This window comes from Tilletiopsis washingtonensis (genome assembly GCF_003144115.1).
Source record: "Tilletiopsis washingtonensis strain MCA 4186 unplaced genomic scaffold FA09scaffold_3, whole genome shotgun sequence".
NCBI lineage: Eukaryota > Fungi > Basidiomycota > Exobasidiomycetes > Entylomatales > Tilletiopsis > Tilletiopsis washingtonensis.
In genome coordinates this window covers 250,117-266,103 of record NW_020312000.1, presented here as the reverse complement: position 1 = coordinate 266,103, position 15,987 = coordinate 250,117, and the positions used below count along the sequence as shown (strand labels likewise).

General features: G+C 65.9%; 6 protein-coding genes across 6 annotated transcripts; 3 read left to right on the top strand and 3 right to left on the bottom strand.

The window, feature by feature from the left end:
- Positions 1-115: 115 nt before the first annotated feature.
- FA09DRAFT_358459 (putative porphobilinogen synthase) lies at positions 116-1,734 on the bottom strand (the record flags this gene model as incomplete). The annotated part of the gene is made up of 5 exons (XM_025744962.1): positions 1,594-1,734; positions 1,357-1,514; positions 732-1,096; positions 388-592; positions 116-274 (listed from the first exon to the last, which is right to left on the bottom strand). Exons 1-5 carry the CDS (start codon positions 1,697-1,699, stop codon positions 116-118), a joined length of 993 nt encoding a protein of 330 aa, XP_025600653.1. The 5' UTR covers positions 1,700-1,734.
- Positions 1,735-2,081: 347 nt separating this feature from the next.
- FA09DRAFT_336514 (hypothetical protein) lies at positions 2,082-2,831 on the bottom strand (the record flags this gene model as incomplete). Its single annotated transcript, XM_025743896.1, has 4 exons — positions 2,082-2,138; positions 2,313-2,395; positions 2,466-2,508; positions 2,565-2,831. 4 exons carry the CDS (start codon positions 2,829-2,831, stop codon positions 2,082-2,084), a joined length of 450 nt encoding a protein of 149 aa, XP_025600652.1.
- A 1,555-nt stretch (positions 2,832-4,386) lies between these two features.
- On the top strand, positions 4,387-5,745 carry FA09DRAFT_358458 (hypothetical protein; the record flags this gene model as incomplete). The annotated part of the gene is made up of 4 exons (XM_025744961.1): positions 4,387-4,859; positions 5,022-5,469; positions 5,572-5,664; positions 5,719-5,745. 4 exons carry the CDS (start codon positions 4,387-4,389, stop codon positions 5,743-5,745), a joined length of 1,041 nt encoding a protein of 346 aa, XP_025600651.1.
- Positions 5,746-6,108: 363 nt separating this feature from the next.
- Positions 6,109-9,468, top strand: FA09DRAFT_358457 (hypothetical protein). Its single transcript, XM_025744960.1, has 5 exons — positions 6,109-7,185; positions 7,243-7,293; positions 7,349-7,457; positions 7,512-8,931; positions 9,002-9,468. Exons 1-5 carry the CDS (start codon positions 6,151-6,153, stop codon positions 9,384-9,386), a joined length of 3,000 nt encoding a protein of 999 aa, XP_025600650.1. The 5' UTR covers positions 6,109-6,150; the 3' UTR covers positions 9,387-9,468.
- On the bottom strand, positions 9,379-11,830 carry FA09DRAFT_327818 (WLM-domain-containing protein). The gene is made up of 11 exons (XM_025741541.1): positions 11,762-11,830; positions 11,674-11,698; positions 11,596-11,606; positions 11,463-11,538; positions 11,385-11,403; positions 11,265-11,327; positions 11,191-11,210; positions 10,801-11,135; positions 10,115-10,737; positions 9,847-10,016; positions 9,379-9,746 (listed from the first exon to the last, which is right to left on the bottom strand). Exons 1-11 carry the CDS (start codon positions 11,816-11,818, stop codon positions 9,655-9,657), a joined length of 1,491 nt encoding a protein of 496 aa, XP_025600649.1. The 5' UTR covers positions 11,819-11,830; the 3' UTR covers positions 9,379-9,654.
- Positions 11,831-12,470: 640 nt separating this feature from the next.
- Positions 12,471-15,897, top strand: FA09DRAFT_327817 (hypothetical protein). Its single transcript, XM_025741540.1, has 2 exons — positions 12,471-13,608; positions 13,673-15,897. Exons 1-2 carry the CDS (start codon positions 12,649-12,651, stop codon positions 15,860-15,862), a joined length of 3,150 nt encoding a protein of 1,049 aa, XP_025600648.1. The 5' UTR covers positions 12,471-12,648; the 3' UTR covers positions 15,863-15,897.
- The last annotated feature ends 90 nt before the right edge of the window (positions 15,898-15,987 follow it).

Genomic DNA, 15,987 nt, shown 5'->3' with positions numbered 1-15,987 from the left:
GAGAGAGAGAGAGAGAGAGAGAGAGAGAGAGAGAGAGAGAGAGAGAGAGAGGAGTAGAAAAGCTATGCCATTCCCGACGCTGGCCCCTATCGCATCTCTTCTCTCGCTGTTCCCATCATGCCTCGAGCCAGTCCAGCAGCTCGGGCGTGAAGTAGCTCAGCACAATGCTGGCGCCCGCGCGCGCCATGGCGTGCGAGAGCTCGATGACGGCCGCACGCAGATCGTACACGCCCGCGGCGGCCGCTGCGTGCAGCGCGGCGTACTCGCCCGACACCTGAATTGTCCAGATGAGATGCAGAGGGAAGAGGAAGGGGGGAACGATCAGCTTCGCGGCAAGCAGGCGAGCAGGAAGCAAGCGAGAGAGAGAGAGGCGAGTGTGGAACGTACGTGGTAGACTGCAACAGGATGGTCGGGCGCGATGCGCTTCGCTTCAGAGACGATGTCGAGATAGATGGAGCCCGGCTTGACCATGACAATGTCTGCCCCCTCGCCGACGTCGCGCAGGATGGCGCGCCGGGCAAGCCCGCGAGCTTGTGCGGGCAGCTGGTAGCATCGTCGGTCGCCGAAGGAGGGCGCCGATGCTACTGCCTCGCTGTGGAGGCGTAGGCAGAGTCAGCGGCTGCGGCTGCGGCCACGTGGAGTCGGGAGAGGAGCACCATCGCGCTCGCCCGCGACACCCCGCCCACTTCGCTGCCCACCTGCCGACGCCCCTTCTCCTGCCGTTTACTCACCGGAACGGGCCGTACATGTTGCTCGAGAACTTGGCACTGTAAGCCATGAGCGTCGTCTTTCCCGCAAGACCCTCCTCAATGAGCTTCTTCTTGATGGCGCCGATCCTGCCATCCATCATGTCGCTCGGCGCCACACAGTGCGCTCCCGCCTTTGCGTACGCAAAAGCCACGTCTGCCAGGCGCTGCACCGAGGGGACGTTGTTGATCAAGCCGTCTGGATGCAAAATGCCGCAGTGCCCGTGAGACGTGTATTCGCAGAGACAGACGTCGGCTGCGACGTAGAGGGTGGGGAAACGAGATCGAAGCATCTTGATGGCGGAGATGACGGGCCCTTCAGGGTCGTCGGCGAGGGTGCCGGTCTCGTCCTGGAACGCCGGCTGTCAGCACTTGCACTTGCAGTCGAAGGCGTGTGTTGAGGCAGAGCATCTCGCTTGTGCAGTCCACCCTGGCAAGACGGCAATGCTCCCACTATTCTGCAGCAATGCCACCTTTGAGCACGCAGCACTGTGGCAAGCAGAGCACGCCTCGTCGTCCCGCGGCGCAGGCCATCACCGCACGCCGCCTGCTGCAAGCCTGCCTCCATCTGAGCCCTTCCCTTCCATCCCCACCCGCAGCAGTCACGCACCTTGGGCTTCTTCTCCGGCACGCCAAACAGAATGACACTGCGCAGGCCCTTCCTGACGAGCGGCTCGATGAAGCCGGGCAGCGTCTCGACGCCCCAGCGGTGCTGGTTCGGCATGCCCTTGAGCGGCGAGTTGCACTGCTCGTCATCCGAGATGAACACTGCGAAGAGCGCAGCAGCAAGCCTGGCGTCAGTGGCGGTAGAGGAATAGGGACGGGGGGCGGCGAGAAGAGCACGCACGGGGCAGCATGAACATGCTCTTTGTCAAGCTGGAGCTCTGCGCGCTCCATGCGCGCGTGAGGTCGTGTGCGTAGCCGCCGTGCAGCTGCGAGGAGATGTCGGACATGCTGTGCGAGCAGGAGGGAGGGGTGGAGGTGGTGGTGAGGACGCAAGAGACGCCGCAGAGGCGCGCGAGTCGTACGACGCTCGGCCTCGGCACGCCTCGGCCTCCGAGCATCGCGGACGTGGCAGCGTGGGAAAGAGGCCGTGCGCCGGAGCTCGCGGCACTGCGCCCCCCGCACTCCTTCTCGGCCTCCTCCCTTGCGCTTCGCTCGCTTCACTCCACCACAGCGCCGCAAGCTTCACACATTCGCTCGCACAATCATGCATTCGTATCGACACGTCTTCTCGTCATTGTCCCACAGGCCATGATCCAGCCCAGTCCCGTCGCCTCCCGTCGTGCCGCACCACCTCTTCACGCGTTGAGTCGAGGCATGACGACAAAGGCCTCACTTGCTCGGCGCCGTGGCCGTCGCGGCAGCAAGTTGGCCGCCCGTCATGAACTTCTGCGGTCACTCTCGTGTCAGTCTGCTGTCCGACAACCAGAGGGCTACGCAGCAGACTCGCCTTGATGCGTGCGTTGACGCGGTTGTTGATCTCCTTGCGCCTGCGCCGAGCCGCACTCTGCGCATCAGCTGCGTGCGAGAAGGGGGAGCAGAGGGGCAAACATACGAGCGTACCGTGCCACTCTTGTAGCGCTGATGGTACGAGCGCAGTCCAGCGATGAGGACGTCGTAGTTGGGCTTCCAGCCGGAGACAATGTCTGCGCGGCGGCAGTGGGGTCAGCGATGACGAGAGCGAGGTGAGGCGAGAGAAGCAAGCGTAGGCCGTACCGTCGATGATGATCTGATCCTCCGCGGCGCTCCAGGCGGGATTCTGATGCTTCGCCGTCAGCTCCGCTACGCACGAAGCCGAGAGAAGGGACGACGCACCTTGTTCTTCGGTCCCTCGCTCGGCGCCTTGCGCTTCTTGGTAGGACTCGCAGGAGGCTTCTTCTCATCCGCCTCTTCTTCCTCTCCCTCCGCGTCGGCGTCGGACTGGGGCTCTTCCTTCTTCGCTGTGGCTTTGATGGGCAGACGATCGGCTTTGGCCGCAGGCTTGGACGCGGGCTTAACCTTCTTGGCCGCCGGAGCCGGAGCGGGTGAGGCCGCCTCCTCCTCCTCGGAGCTGGAGTATTCACGCTTGGAGGGCATGCTCATTGTGGGGACGTTGGCTTGCGAGGATGAGCGTGGGATGCAGTGGTCCGGAAGGCGGGAAGCGTGGCTTATGACTGATGAGCGCCGCGCTGCGCTCTGTGCCGCTTCCGCGCTGACGGCCAGATGGGCCGGCTGTTCGGCCTCGAGGCGCGCTGGAGCAGAGTCGACTGATGCGACGCCTGCTTGTACGTATGCGCGGCGCGGCACGGAGCGAGCGGTGATGAGCAGCCGGCGAGTGAAGCGAAGGGACGGAAGCTATCGACGGGCCGTCCAGTCTGATGGGCAATCTTGTGAGAGCTCGACGGGCCGCCGTGGCCCCGCGCCGGAGATGCTCCTGGCCGTCTCTCGAGCTCGTGCGGATGAAGCTCGCTGAACATCTCCTCTCTCTCACAGCGCTCAAGGCACACAGCTGAAACGACGTGCACTTCGGGCAGCTGATGACTGTGGCGCGCTGCGACAGTGGAGCGTGACGAGCTGTGAAGCGAGCCGGGTACCTTGCCGCTCGATGTCCCCTCGAGCGGCTGCTGACGCCTCTCTGACAAGTCCGTCTCTCCTCCGCACAAGGCATATAAGTGCATCCTGAATCGTCACTCGTCATTCTCTTCCCCACCCTCTCTCCTCTCAACGTCTACATCTCACGAGCAAGCATGCCTCCCAAGCGCGACACTTCCGCCTCCGAGAGCGGCAGTCCTCCTGCCTCGCCTAGCAAGCGTTCCAAGGCCGATGTTGCGCCTTGGAGCGTGAAGGAGGACAAGGTGCGTCTCTCTCGCAGCGCAGCCATTGACTCTCGCGTCGTGCTGAGCTTCTCGCCCGATCTGCTCAGGTCTTCCTTGAGTACGTGTCATCCCTCTTGCTGCTCGGCTGCGAGCCGAGGCTGAAAGAAGATGAGTAGCGCCATCCTAGCGTCCTACAAGCCAGACTTCCCCGCCATCCGCGCCGAGCTGGATCGTATCGCCGCAGAGAACGGCCAGGAGGTGCGCTCGATCAAGACCGTCTACGTGCGTGCCCCTCTTGTTGAGCGGCAGGCCGCGCGCTGACCTCGTCTGCCAATCGATCCGACCCCAGGCGAGGAACGAGAAGATCAAGAAGGACGGTGAGCGTCTCACAGAACGGCGGCGGCGGCGGTGCGGACGAAGCTAATCTAGTGCTGATGAGTCGTGCCGCTCTCCAGTTGCCTCGATCCTCAAGGCCGCCGGCAAGAAGTGACGCTTCGTCCATTCTCATGTCGGCTCCTGAATGCCATCTGTTCCACTTTTCCAGACGTGGATGACGGTGCGACCTGATGCAGGCGATGGCGCGAAGAGCTTGCGGGACCACTAAGACTGTGCCGTTGATGAGCTTTGTGCCTCCGCCGCTCATCCGCGTCCGATGTGGCGAAGTCGAGTGCCGGGCAATCGCGGCTGCTGTTGTACGCCGTGATGAGGTGTCCCACTGCCGCCCACCGCGAGGCTGCTGCGAAGCGACAAGAGCACGGCGCTGTGCCACTGTACGGCCAGCCGCCGAACCTCACGGCCCATCTTGTGCACCACCACCTTCTTCGCCTCCGCTCCTCCTCACAATGCCAGCCAAGGCCAAAGGTCGCAAGGCCGCCCCTCCCTCCGAGTCCGAGTACGAAGAGTCGGGCTCCGAGGAGGTCGTCGCATCTCCCGCGCCCGCCGCCGAGGAAGAGTCGGAGACTGAGGCCCAAGCAACACCCAACGCGACGCTGAGCGCTTCGCCGTCGCCTCCTCGCGAGGCATCGTCGTCCAAGATCTCCAAGGGCAAAAAGCTGCCTTCACCGTGCGGCGACGGCTCGATTGTGGAGGGTGAAGCGCCCGATACGCCGCCGTGCAGCCAGGCCAAGACGAAGGGCAAGCAGCCGGCGCTCAAGTCGTCGATGAAGAAGCGCGCGCCGACTCCTGCGGCCAAGAAGAGCAAAGCTGCTGCGAAGCGCGACGCCACGCCGGAGGAAGAGGAGGAGGAAGAAGAGGAAGAGGAGGAGGCGGCTGCCGCGAAGAGCAAGAAGCGTCGCGAGTCTCCAGCGGACGAGGAGTAGGCCGAGGAGGCCGAGGAGGAAGAAGAGCGTTCACCTTCGCCGCCGCCGCCCAAGAAGCAACCCGTCAAGCGCGCGCCGAAGCAGCCTGTCGCTTCGAAGAAGGCTGCAAGCAAGTCGGCCGCTAAGGCTCCGAGCCGCTCCGCCTCGGGCACGCCCAGCGCCGATGCTGCCGAGGGCGAGGAGGAGGGCGACTCGAACGAGGAGGCATCGCGCGAAGCGACGCCCAAGCCGGTTATCAAGAAAGCGGCTGCATCGGCCAAGAAGACAGCGACGGCGGCGAAGAAGGCACCGGCCAAAGGCAAGGCCACTTCGAGCACGTCGAGCAAGCCTGACGTCGACGCCGACGCCGAGGCTGACGAGCAGGAGGCGGAGGAGAAGCCCGCCAAGCCGGCGAAGCAAGCAAAGAAGCGCAAAGCCGATGATGAAGGCGACGACGTCAAGGAGACCAAGCCGGCGAAGAAGATCAAGAGCGACGGCGACGCCAAGCCGGCCAAGGCCAAGTCTTCCGCGCTTCGTGCGGCCGGCGCTCGACCTGGCGCGTGGCTGCCCGTCGAGGAGCAGGCGTTCCTCAACGACATCCTGACGTCGTACAAGCCGGAGTGGAAGGTGAGTGAAGTGGCGGCACCCAATCCACAACATTCGCTGGCGTGAGAGATTGCCGCTCTGTCTTGCGCATCTCGCTGACGCCCAAGCCCGCGGCGTGCCCAGCACATCGTCGAGGTGATCAACGCCGCTGGCGGCCAGAAGCGCGACCAGAAGAGCTGCATGAATCGCTGGCCGAGGCTGAAGAAGCATCTCATGGTGCGTGCCTCTGCGACTCACGATGGCGTGCGCCGGAGCTGACTTCCTCAGCAGGACAGTGTCAGCGGCTCCTCGTCGTAGCCTACCTGCCTTGCTCTCGCCCCGCCCCGCTCCACCATGTGCCTCCCACCTCTCGCACGTCGCTGTGGCCCAGACGCTCTCACTGGCCCATCCTCCGCCGCGATGCAACTGATGCTGTCCATTGAGCCTGCTGCTGTGACGAGTCGGCGCTGCGGCGCGTGCAGCGTGCGGGTGGTGGTCGGTTGGCAGGGCCGGAGGGAAGCAGCGCCGAGAGGATGAGGAGAGGGCGGGCTCGCGGGACTCGGGCAACGCGCGAGCGTGGGAACACTGCGCCGCCAGAAAAGTCTAGTTGCGCGGCGGGCGCGTGACTTTCTCCCGCCGCACCCTGGCTCGCTGCTCGGCCCGCTCCCTGCCTCCTCACCACATCCCTCGCGCACACCGCGTCAAGGCACCCCTCGCACGCCGATGCTGCCGCACGCCGTTCGCACTGCCAGCCGGCGCGGCTTCCACGCGACCGCTGCGCCGCCAGCCAGTGCGCAGCGCAAGGCGGCCGCCCGTGCCGCTGGGCGTGGCAAGGCGGGCGCTCCCGCTCGGCCTCGCCCCCGCCCACAGCAGCAGTACAGCAGTGGCGGGCATGGCGGCGCCAACTTCTTCCGTCGAGAAGCGCCGCCGCATCGTATGCGCTCCGAGCCGCATCGAGCTCGGCAGCCGCAGCATCCGCCGCAAGAGCCACGCCTGACGCTGCGCCAAGCCGAGCGCGCCGTTCGCGCCGATCTCGCCTCGCTTTCCCGGCGCCTCTCCGACGCCACACAACGACAGACTGCCGATGCTGCTGCTGCAGAACTGCCGCCACTGGATGAAGAGACACTCGAGACGGTGTATCAGGCTTTACAGATGCCCGAGCCACCAGATGCAGAGACGCAGCGTCTTGCGGCGCGCGAGGCTCAGCGCGTTCGCATCGCAGCTGCAACGATGCAGGCACGACGCATGCTGCCTCGCCCGGCAGGCAGCGATGCGGGCCTGGCGCAGCTCTCACCAAGTCAGAGCCATGCGCTGCGTCTGCACTCGCGCCTCGAGGCGCTCGTCACTCGCCTGGGCGAGATGGATCGAGGCGTAGGAACAAGCGGCGGCGCGGCTGCTCTCGAGGGCCTGGCGGCTGAGCGTCTGGCGCTGGCAGATCGAGTCGGCGACTTGCTCGAGGCGCGTCGAGCTGCTGGCTCGCAAGCTGCACCTGCTCTCGATGTGCCGGAGGAAGAGACAGCATCTGCGTCCCTGGAGCAGCACGTCTCTTTCGATGCCGTCGAACTGGTCGCCGCGCCGCGACACACAGCGGTGCAGGCTATGCCCGAGGCCAAGGCCCTCTTTACATCCTCAGAGGCGCGCAATGCGCTGCTCGACAAGGTGGAGCAGATGGTGCAGCAGCTGCCACAAGTCGCGGGCGAGGCGCTGCCGGCGGGACTGGTCGGCGGCGGAGAGTGGAGGGCGTTGGCGGTCGCGAGCGTGAGTAGCGCGAGCGATGTGTCGTCGTCTCAGTTGCTGTGCTGATTCTGGCTGCAGGCCGTCGACATGGACGACGAAGCTCTGAGCCGATGCATCGATCTCATGCGGGTGAGCTGCCTTGCTTCTTCGAGCCCGCTTGCCGAGCTGACGGGCTTCTGTTCAGCGATCTGGCGCACCGAGGGATACCTCCTTCTTCAATGCGCTGCTGGACGTGTACGCCGAACGAGGCCAAACGGAGCGCTGTGCGGCTGTGCTGAGCGTCATCAAGGCCAGTGAGTCACGCGAGCAGAAGCGGGCTGAATTTGCAGGCTCACCTTGCCTCGCAGACCAACTTGAGCCCGACCTGCACACGCACCATTGCATGGTCAAGGCGCACATCAAGAACGACCGGCTCAACGTAGCGCTGGCCACGCTCAACGAGCTCGAAGAATCCACCCCCGCGAGCATGGCCACCTACACGATGGTGCTGACCGCGCTCCTCTCTGCGCCTCGCGCTGCTCAACCTACCTTCTGGTCGCTCTTCCACCGCATGCGCCTCTCAGCGCACCCCGTGCCCGATGCGCCTCTCTACGCCGTCGCGATTCACGCGTGCGCCCAAGGCATTCCGAACCCTGGCGAGCCAGGTGCAGCCGAAGCCGACGCCGAGCGCGCACTGGATCTCTTTCGCGAGATGACGACGCACCACGGCATCCGGCCCACAGCACAGACGTACAATGCGCTCATGCTGGCGTGCGCCAAGCGACGCGACATGCTGCCCGAGGCCTTCCGTCTTCTGCGCGAGATGGTCGAGCTGGAGCGCACGCGTCTCCGAGCCCTCAGTCACGATGCAGAAGCGCACGACGCGGCCTCTCTGACGTGCTTCGCGCCCGATCGGCAAACGTACAACGCCTTGCTGCTCGGCTGTGCGCGCGCAGGAGACCTGCCTCAGGCGAGGTGGATCCTCGCAGAGATGCTTCGCTCGGCTTCGGCACTCTGGGAGGAGAACATGCATCGACCAGGAGCGAGGCTTTCAGCTGAAGAAGCACTGGAGGTGGAGGGTAGGCGACCGGACGCGGCCTCCCTCACGCACCTCTTCCAAGCCTATGCGAGCTACAAGCCGCCGCTCAAGCTCGCGAGTCTGCGCCAGGCCGCGCAACAGCCGGCTGCAGCCAAGTCGACCGCAGGCGAGCCAGCTGTGACGGCAGACGAAGAGCGCGACTCGCTCGAGCTTGCCGGCGCAGAGGAGGAGACGGCAGCCATTACGACGCCCTCCGCCGACGAGGCGGCGCAAAGCTTCACGCCGCGCGTGCCGCAGACGTCCGCCGAGGTGCTGAGCGAGGTGCGAGGGCTCATGGGCCGCATCCTCGCCGACCTCGAGGGCGGCTCGGGGCTGCTCGCCAACGTGCGCCCCTCGGCGCAGCTCCTGCACGCCTATCTCTCTGCGCTCTGCGAGCATCTGCCGCGCCCCGCGTGCCTCGCCACGGTGCGCAATGCCCTGTTTGGCAATGGCGACGACGACAAGTCGCTCTTTGCGCGCCTGGGCGTGGAGCCCAATGGCCACACCTACGAGCTGGTGCTCGCGCAGTGCGCCGCGGCTCCGGAGGGCACGGCGCCTGATCGTCTGGCCGCGCAGGCCTGGAGCGACTGGCGTGCCCTCGAAGACGCGCATCCACGAGCCAAGCTCATGCCACGCACGGCCAAGAAGCTCGGCCTCGAGGAACGCACCGTCTCGCGCATCTGGGCAGCCATGATCCGCTGCCACGCCAAGTGAGTGGCCGCTGGGCTCTGTGCGTGGTCACGCTCTTGTCCCCTGCTGACTGAACGTCCTGTTGCCCAGAGCATCGCGTCTAGACGAAGCACTCGCCTTGCTGCACGACTTTACTGCACGCTACCCGGCGCCGCCGCGTCCCGGCACGCCGACGGCTCGCGCGCCTCTGAGCTCGCTGCTGGGGCCCGTGACGGGCGGCGAGCTGGCTCTGGCCACGGGAGGCGCCGTCACGCCCTCGCCGCGCCTTAACTTTGCCGCCCTCGAGCTGCTGCATCATCGCCTCGTGGCCGCCGAGCGCCCCAAGGATCTCGCCTTCGTAGGATGGGTCGTGCACGCCTACTCGGCCAGCGCCAAGCCTCGCGTCGCGGTGCGCAAGCCGCCTCTGCCTACGGACGAGCTCTTTGCGCCACAGCCGCCGCCGAGAGGTCAGCAGGCGGAAGTGCGCGTGTGGTAGATGACATGGACATGACGGAGCTGGCCTGAATGTGTGGTGTGTGTGTGACAGACTCTCTTGGTGATGAGATGATGGACGGTTGATCGTGAACGGAGCTGATGGGCGTGACGAGATGTGCCGTGGAGGTGACGCGGGTCGTGAGGTGAGGATGGTGGTAGAGCCAGATGAGATGTGTGAAGGCAGATGCCGGAACGAAGTGAGGGGCGGAGAGGCGACGAAGAAAGTGCGCAATGCGCGCGCGCGCGCGCTGTGGCTGCTGCTCTGGGTCTTACTCGCCGAGCAGCGAGCTGCCCTGGCTCGTCTCGCATGCGTCGCAGCGACGCGCTGTGGCTGCGTTGACGAGACTGCAGACCTGGCATGCTGCAAGTGAGGGAAGGAAGCACGGGATGAGAACGAGTCAGGTTTGAAGTCATGCTTCGCCTCTGTCTCATGCATTCGCATGCGCGTGCGTGCCACTCACCCCAGGCGCCGGCGGCCTCGTCTGTGCCGCCCATCTTCTCCTTCGAGCCGCTGCTGGCCTTGGAACGACCAGCGACGGGCCGCGAGGGAGGAGGCGGCAGCTTGTCGCTGCGGAACTTGCTGGGCTTGGGCACCGTGGCGTTGGAGGAGAGGTTGCCGGAGCGATAGAGACTGCAGCGCGATGAGGCGCGAGCACGATCAGCGTCTTGTCTACGCCGCACGTGCGGGCGGGAAGAAGGCGGGGACGAGCGGGCAAGAAGCGAACTCACTCGCCCCACGTACGAGGCATCTCAGTGCCGTTGACGACGCGCTTGGGAGGCGCAGCACCCGAGCTCGCCTTCTTGGAGCGCTTGACGCCCACAATCTCCACGTCGTCGTCCGAGTCCGAGTCGCCACAGACGCCCGGGAGCGGCTGTCCGAGTGCCTTGTGCGCTCCGTTCGACGAGCCTTCACCGCGGTTGACGCTACGCTGTCGCTCCTTGCCCGTGCCGACGACCGGGTGCTCGAGCTGCGACGACTTCTGCGCGCCACTGCAAGAGATCACCTTGCTCGCTTGCGTCCTGCGAGGCGCTTCTCCGTCCAGCTCATCCACGTCCTCATCACTCTCCGTCTGGCTCTCATAGAACACCACCCCATCCTCCTCATCCTCCTCCTCCTCCTCCTCATCCGTCTCACTCTCCGTTTCCGACCACTCCGGCGGCGGCGTACGACGCCGCTGCTCTTGACGACGCACGCGGAAGTTGTCGTCAAAGTCGGCAAATGCCTCCTCGACCTCGGCCGCGGCCGCTGCCTCGCTTTGCTTCTGCCCAAACATGCGCAGCTGCGCTGCCTCGGCGCGCAGCTCACGCGCACTCTTGCTCTGCGCATGCTTGCGGAACGTCGAGTTGGGGTCCTGCACGGTGTTGATGCATCAGCTTATGCTCGGACGTGAACCCTTCGGCGGTGATGCACGCACGTCCTTGTAAGAAGCATCCTTGGCGCTCGCCTTCGGCAGATCATCTCTCCCATCAACACGACCTCCAGTTCCGGGCAGCTCGCGATTGAGTCTCTGCTTTCCCACTCCCGGCTTGATCGTATTGCCCGTCTGAGCTCCACTCGTCAGCGTGGCTCCCGGCACACGACGACGACGCTTGGCGGGCCGTCGACTGCCTGCCGTGCGCTTGACGCCCGCACGGCGACGATAGGCACCTCCGCACGTCTCGCGCGGCAAGGCGAAGTCGGGCTGCAGTTGACTCATGCCCGCCACGCTGTCGCCCTCGAGTGTGCGACCGGCACTCCAGAAGCCGTCGCCTGGCAGCGAGCTGGTCAGTCTTGGCCCATGCCATGGCCTTCCATTCATGCTCACCGTAGTAGCCCGTGCTTTGCCTGGGGTGCCGTGCATCAGCGACGCGCCTTCACGGCTGAGCACGAGACACTCACAAGCGCCGCACCTCGCGACAGAGCTCGCCGGTGAGCTTCGTGTGCGGCGAGAGGTGGTTCATGCTGCGTGCAAGCAGAGTCAGCCTTGACTTGTCTGCGTGCGTCTGGGAAGCGACGCACTGCGCGATGTGCGCGAGCTCTGTCGCAGGGCATGCATGAGCTCTCGGCCCCGACATGCGGGCCAGACAAGGCGCTCACCGTGGCAGAAGACGCGAGCGACGAAGCTCAGAGGCACGAAGCGGTCGGGGTTGCGCCGGTCGCGCAGCACGAGCTCCTGTGGCGGCAGTGTGAGCTGCGTGGCCTGCTGCACCGCCAGCCAGCTGACACCGACGATGGTCTCGCCTTGGGAAACGAGAACGACGCAGCATCAGCGAAGATGGAGGGCACTGCGGAGCTCGCGAGCGCTCACCGTTGTTCCAGTTGCGGCCGAGAAACTAGGTGCGAGGCAGTGTGAGCGAGGAGTGAGCAGCACTGTGACTCGCTCGCATGCCACGCACCTCGTCGTTGGGCTCGAACTCCTCGAGGCTGTTGACCTTGAAGCTGTACTCCTGCATGATGGGCTTGAACTGTGTGCAAGCGGGATGGGCGTCAGCGGAGCAGGTGTTGCCGTCTGCGGTGGCGCCGGCCGCGACGCACGAGGGCCGCGAGCTGGTGGAGGCGGTCCAGCGCCTCGGCATCACTGCCGTCGCGCTGTGGCTGCGCCGTGATGAAGTTGATGCAGGGGTTGCGGATGCCAGCCTGCGGGTCGTTGAGACGCGTGTGCTGAGCAGGGCACAGTGGCAGGCATCAGCTGTGCCGCCGCGGCGCGCGGTGGTGCGCATGCAGCAGCAGGCGTACTGACGACGACGGAGCGCGACGCGTCGCCGGCACGACGCTTGGGCAGCCGGGCGGGCGGCATGGCTGCGGCTGCGACGCTGCGACGCTGCGAGGCGCAGGCGAGCTCGTGGCAGCGGCGAGTGGCAGGCGGCGTGTAGAAGATGGCAGCGTGAAGGGAGGAGCGAGGTGGAGGCGCGGCGCGCTTGGAGCTGCACGCGACTACAAACTCGAGTTGAATGTGGCAGCCGCGCTGGATACATTCGCTTGGCCCTCGTTGTATTCCGCTTGGCGCAGGGGCCATGCAGGATTCAAGCTGGACCCCTGACTGGGCCGCCCCGATTCAAATGCGCGCCTCATCTGGGCCCGCTTGCCCTGCTCGTTCCACCACCACCCTCTCCCGGGCGCAGCATCCTGCACTGCGCCCTCGCGACGTCCATCTAGCCGGCCAGCATCGCAGCGCGCACCAAGCGTGCGCCTTTCCCTGGAGACAAGGCCACACACACCTCGTTCTTGCGCTCCTCGCCTGCATCCGGCCTCAACGGCTCGCTCCGCCGCTCCGCACTCGGCCATGGCCCGCGCCGGCGGACAGGCCGCTCGGCCGGCGGTCGCGTCGCCGCAGCCGCCTGTCCCGGCCGCCGATGCGTCGATGAGCGATGCAGCTGCTGAAGGCGAGGCCGCCGTAGCGGCGCAGCCCTCGGCGCCGCAGCAGCCGCCGCCGCCGCCGCCGCAGCAAGTCGCAGCACCCTCGGCCGCTGCGGCACCCTCGACTCCGCGCGCCGGCGGCAGCACGAGCGCCATTCCGAGCGTGTGCCGCAGCGCCAGCAGCATGTCTGTTTCGGCCAGTGGCAGCGCACCTGGTCCCTCGACGCCGCATTCTCGCGCGGCAGCGTATGGCCTGCTGGCCAGAGCATCGCCGCCTCCCGCCGCTGCCACTCCCTCGCTCACCACGACGCACACGCCTCGTCGTCCCTCTCTCCTCTTTGCGCCCGCCTCTCTCGCCTCCTCCTCCAGTCCCACTCCCTCGCCGCGCGACGCCACGCCGCCGCCGCCTTTCCTGCCGCCGGCGCAGCCGCAGCGAGGCCGCGGCGCCAGTGCCGCCGCTGCTCTTGCTTCACAGCATCTTGGCAGCGCCTCGTCTGCCGCCAGCAATCTCTTCGGCTTCGAGGTGACTGTACTGCGTCCTTTCGGCTCGCCAGCTCCGAACATGAGCACCTGGCGACCTCCTCACGCCCCCACTCCCGGCGCTGCCTCGCGTCTCAGCTCCGCCGCCGCACATCAGCCCACGGCCGGCAGTCCGCGCTTCTCGCATCTCGGCAGCTTCAATGCTGCACAGGCGCCGGCTTCGAGGCCTACGAGCGCGCCGTGGCCGTGGAGCAATACGTATGGAGCGCCTCATGTGCACGCACATCAGCAGCAGCAACATGCTCCGCAGAACCAGCAGAGTTGGTCGGCGCTTGCTGATCCGACGGCACTGGGTGGAACGTCAGGCGGGCAGATGCAGGGCCGCTTCGAGGAGAACTCTGTCACTGTGAGTGCCCTCCCCTTACACCGTACCGCATCACGCGAGACTGAGCCTCGCACGCTTGAACTAGTCCTTCACGTGGCGCATCTCCGATCTGGCGCTGCTACGTGATGAAGTGGAGCGATCGAGTGCGCCGCTAGACGGCGACGAGCGCTCCGTGTCTGCTGGCGGCGGCATGAGTGATGTGTGGACGACGCAGCCGATCTTCGGCGACGGCAAGTGGAAGTTGGAGCTCGTGCGTACTTCGCGTCTTCAGCCTTCGAGTGGCAGCGTGGCAGGCGACGAGGATGACAACGACACGCCGTCTGCAAGTGAGAATGCATCCGCGCCCCTCTCCTCTTCGCCCATCTCTCTCGATCATGCCAACCTCGCGGCGCACATGCTCGACGGCGATGGCAGCGGTAGCGGCGGCGGCGACGAAGCGCGCACGCTCTCGGTGCTGAGCGTCTATCTGACCTCGATGGTGCTCGACTACTCTCCCGCCGACTTTGCCATTCCCGCCTGCATCTTTCTCGGCCTCTCTCCCGCCGCGCGTTCGCCCGCCACGCGCGCCAGCCGCGGCGGCGGCTTCCTCTGGACGACGTTTGAGACGTGGGAGTTTGCGCGCGAGACGGAGTTCTGGCAGTGTCATGGCCTTCCCTCGCTCTCTGCGCTGCTCGAGCAGCACGACATTGCCGCACTCGACGCCATGGAGCTCACCGTGCAGATCAGCATCGGCCCGAGAGCTGCAGGCTCGACGCCAGCCATGGCACGCGGCAGGCCGTTTGAGATGGAGAAGCTGCACGCCGTGCCTCGCGATCTCGTCTCTGGTCTGGAAGGTCTGCTCGACTCGCAAAGCACCGGCGACGTAGTTCTACTCGTGCGCGAGTGCGGCGTTCTGCTGCCCCTCGTCGATGACGATGGCACTGGCGAGACATGGCAGCGGGAAGTACAAGTGCTGCAGATGGGAGCTCCTCTGCCTCCTGGTGCCACGCTTGTGGTGCGCGACCGAGCCATCTGGGCACACTCTGCCATCCTTCGCGTGCGCAGCGACTTTTTCCGCGACATGCTTGCCTCCTCCTTTTGCGAAGGCCAAGAGCACGATCTCGATGCGCAGCACGGGCCAGGCGCGCAGCAGCCACACCAGCAAGAAGGCATGGCGACGCTCGGCGCACGCAAAGTCCGAGTGCTGCGCCTGCCCGACGCCGACTTCAGCACGGCCTACGCATTCCTTCGCTTCCTCTACCTCGACGAAGTCGAGTTTGCCGCAGCCGAAGCACTGCATTCGGGCGGCCTGGACGAGTCATGGCTTTCGCATGGCCTTGCTGCTGCTGCTGTGGCCGGCGACGAGCAGGGAGAGACGTCGCAGACGCCAATGCCGCTGTGGGAATGGCGAGTCTGGGATGAGGCAGAAGAGGACTTGACTGCGACAACGACTCGATGCGATGCCGCGACTCAAGCCGGTGCGGAGCGTTCGACGTACGGCGTCGCCTCGTCGATGCATGCGCACGCTGGCAGTGCCACTGCGCGTCAGCAGCCGGCTGCTCGCTCCTCGCTCAGCGATCATGCTGCCAGTAGGGGCATTGGCGGCGCAGGGCCTGGGACAGGCGAGCCAAATGCCTCATCTGCTGCTCCCGTTGCCGAGACGTGGCCGCCGCGTGGAGCTCTGCGACTGGGAGGCGAATGGCGACGCGTCTCCTCGTACGCCGAAGTACAACGGCAGCAACAGCAACAGGCAGCGCCGCAACATCCATCTCACTCGGCCTCCTCCCTCGACTCGAACGCCGACATACCGACTCTCTCCCTCGGCGTCCTCCTCTTCTCCGACCCGCACTCTCATCCTCCTCCCTCCGCGGCGCAGGCGCCTCCCAGTGCGCTGGCCCTCTATCGTCTCGCCCATCGCTGCGCCGCCACTGCGCTGGCCGATCTCGCACGTGCCCATCTCGTCGCTGCCCTGCGCCCACACAATGCCTTCCCCCTGCTGCTGGCGACGGGCAGGTACGAGGAGCTGCACGTCGAAGTGAAGCGCTATGTGCTGCGCCACTGGGAACTCGTCGCGGCTACAGACGTGTTTGATCGGTCAGTCGGCAGTCCTTTCCCTCGCCCCTCCCCCCTCCCCCCCTCCCTCCCCTTTGAACCTGAAGAGAGAGAGCCAAGCAAGCTGACGTTGATGGGTGGTCGCGGCAACCCGATGCGGGGGCGCGGACAAACAGATGCATTCGCGAAGCCTTCGGTGGCGACTGGGGCAGCGATGCGGCGCTGGCGGTGCTGCCGTTCCTAAAGGCCCTGCGCTCGCCTGCCGTGCACTAGTCTGAGTAGCAAGCAGCCATGCCATGTCAGAAACAGCGCCCAGCCTCAAACCGAGCGCGCGGACCCCCCTCGGAGCAAGACACACAGCGCCTTACG

Bases quoted from the DNA above. Each gene is read 5' to 3' on its own strand.
- FA09DRAFT_358457 (XM_025744960.1), top strand. From the start codon at position 6,151: ATGCTGCCGCACGCCGTTCGCACTGCCAGCCGGCGCGGCTTCCACGCG. The intron at 7,186-7,242 runs GTGAGTAGCGCG...TTCTGGCTGCAG, and splicing joins GGGCGTTGGCGGTCGCGAGC to GCCGTCGACATGGACGACGA. The intron at 7,294-7,348 runs GTGAGCTGCCTT...GCTTCTGTTCAG, and splicing joins GATGCATCGATCTCATGCGG to CGATCTGGCGCACCGAGGGA.
- FA09DRAFT_327818 (XM_025741541.1), bottom strand. From the start codon at position 11,818: ATGCAGGAGTACAGCTTCAAGGTCAACAGCCTCGAGGAGTTCGAGCCC. The intron at 11,211-11,264 runs GTGAGTGTCTCG...ACGGCACCCCAG, and splicing joins TGTCGCGAGGTGCGGCGCTT to GCAAAGCACGGGCTACTACG. The intron at 10,738-10,800 runs GTGCGTGCATCA...AACACCGTGCAG, and splicing joins AGGATGCTTCTTACAAGGAC to GACCCCAACTCGACGTTCCG.
- FA09DRAFT_327817 (XM_025741540.1), top strand. From the start codon at position 12,649: ATGGCCCGCGCCGGCGGACAGGCCGCTCGGCCGGCGGTCGCGTCGCCG. The intron at 13,609-13,672 runs GTGAGTGCCCTC...CGCTTGAACTAG, and splicing joins TCGAGGAGAACTCTGTCACT to TCCTTCACGTGGCGCATCTC.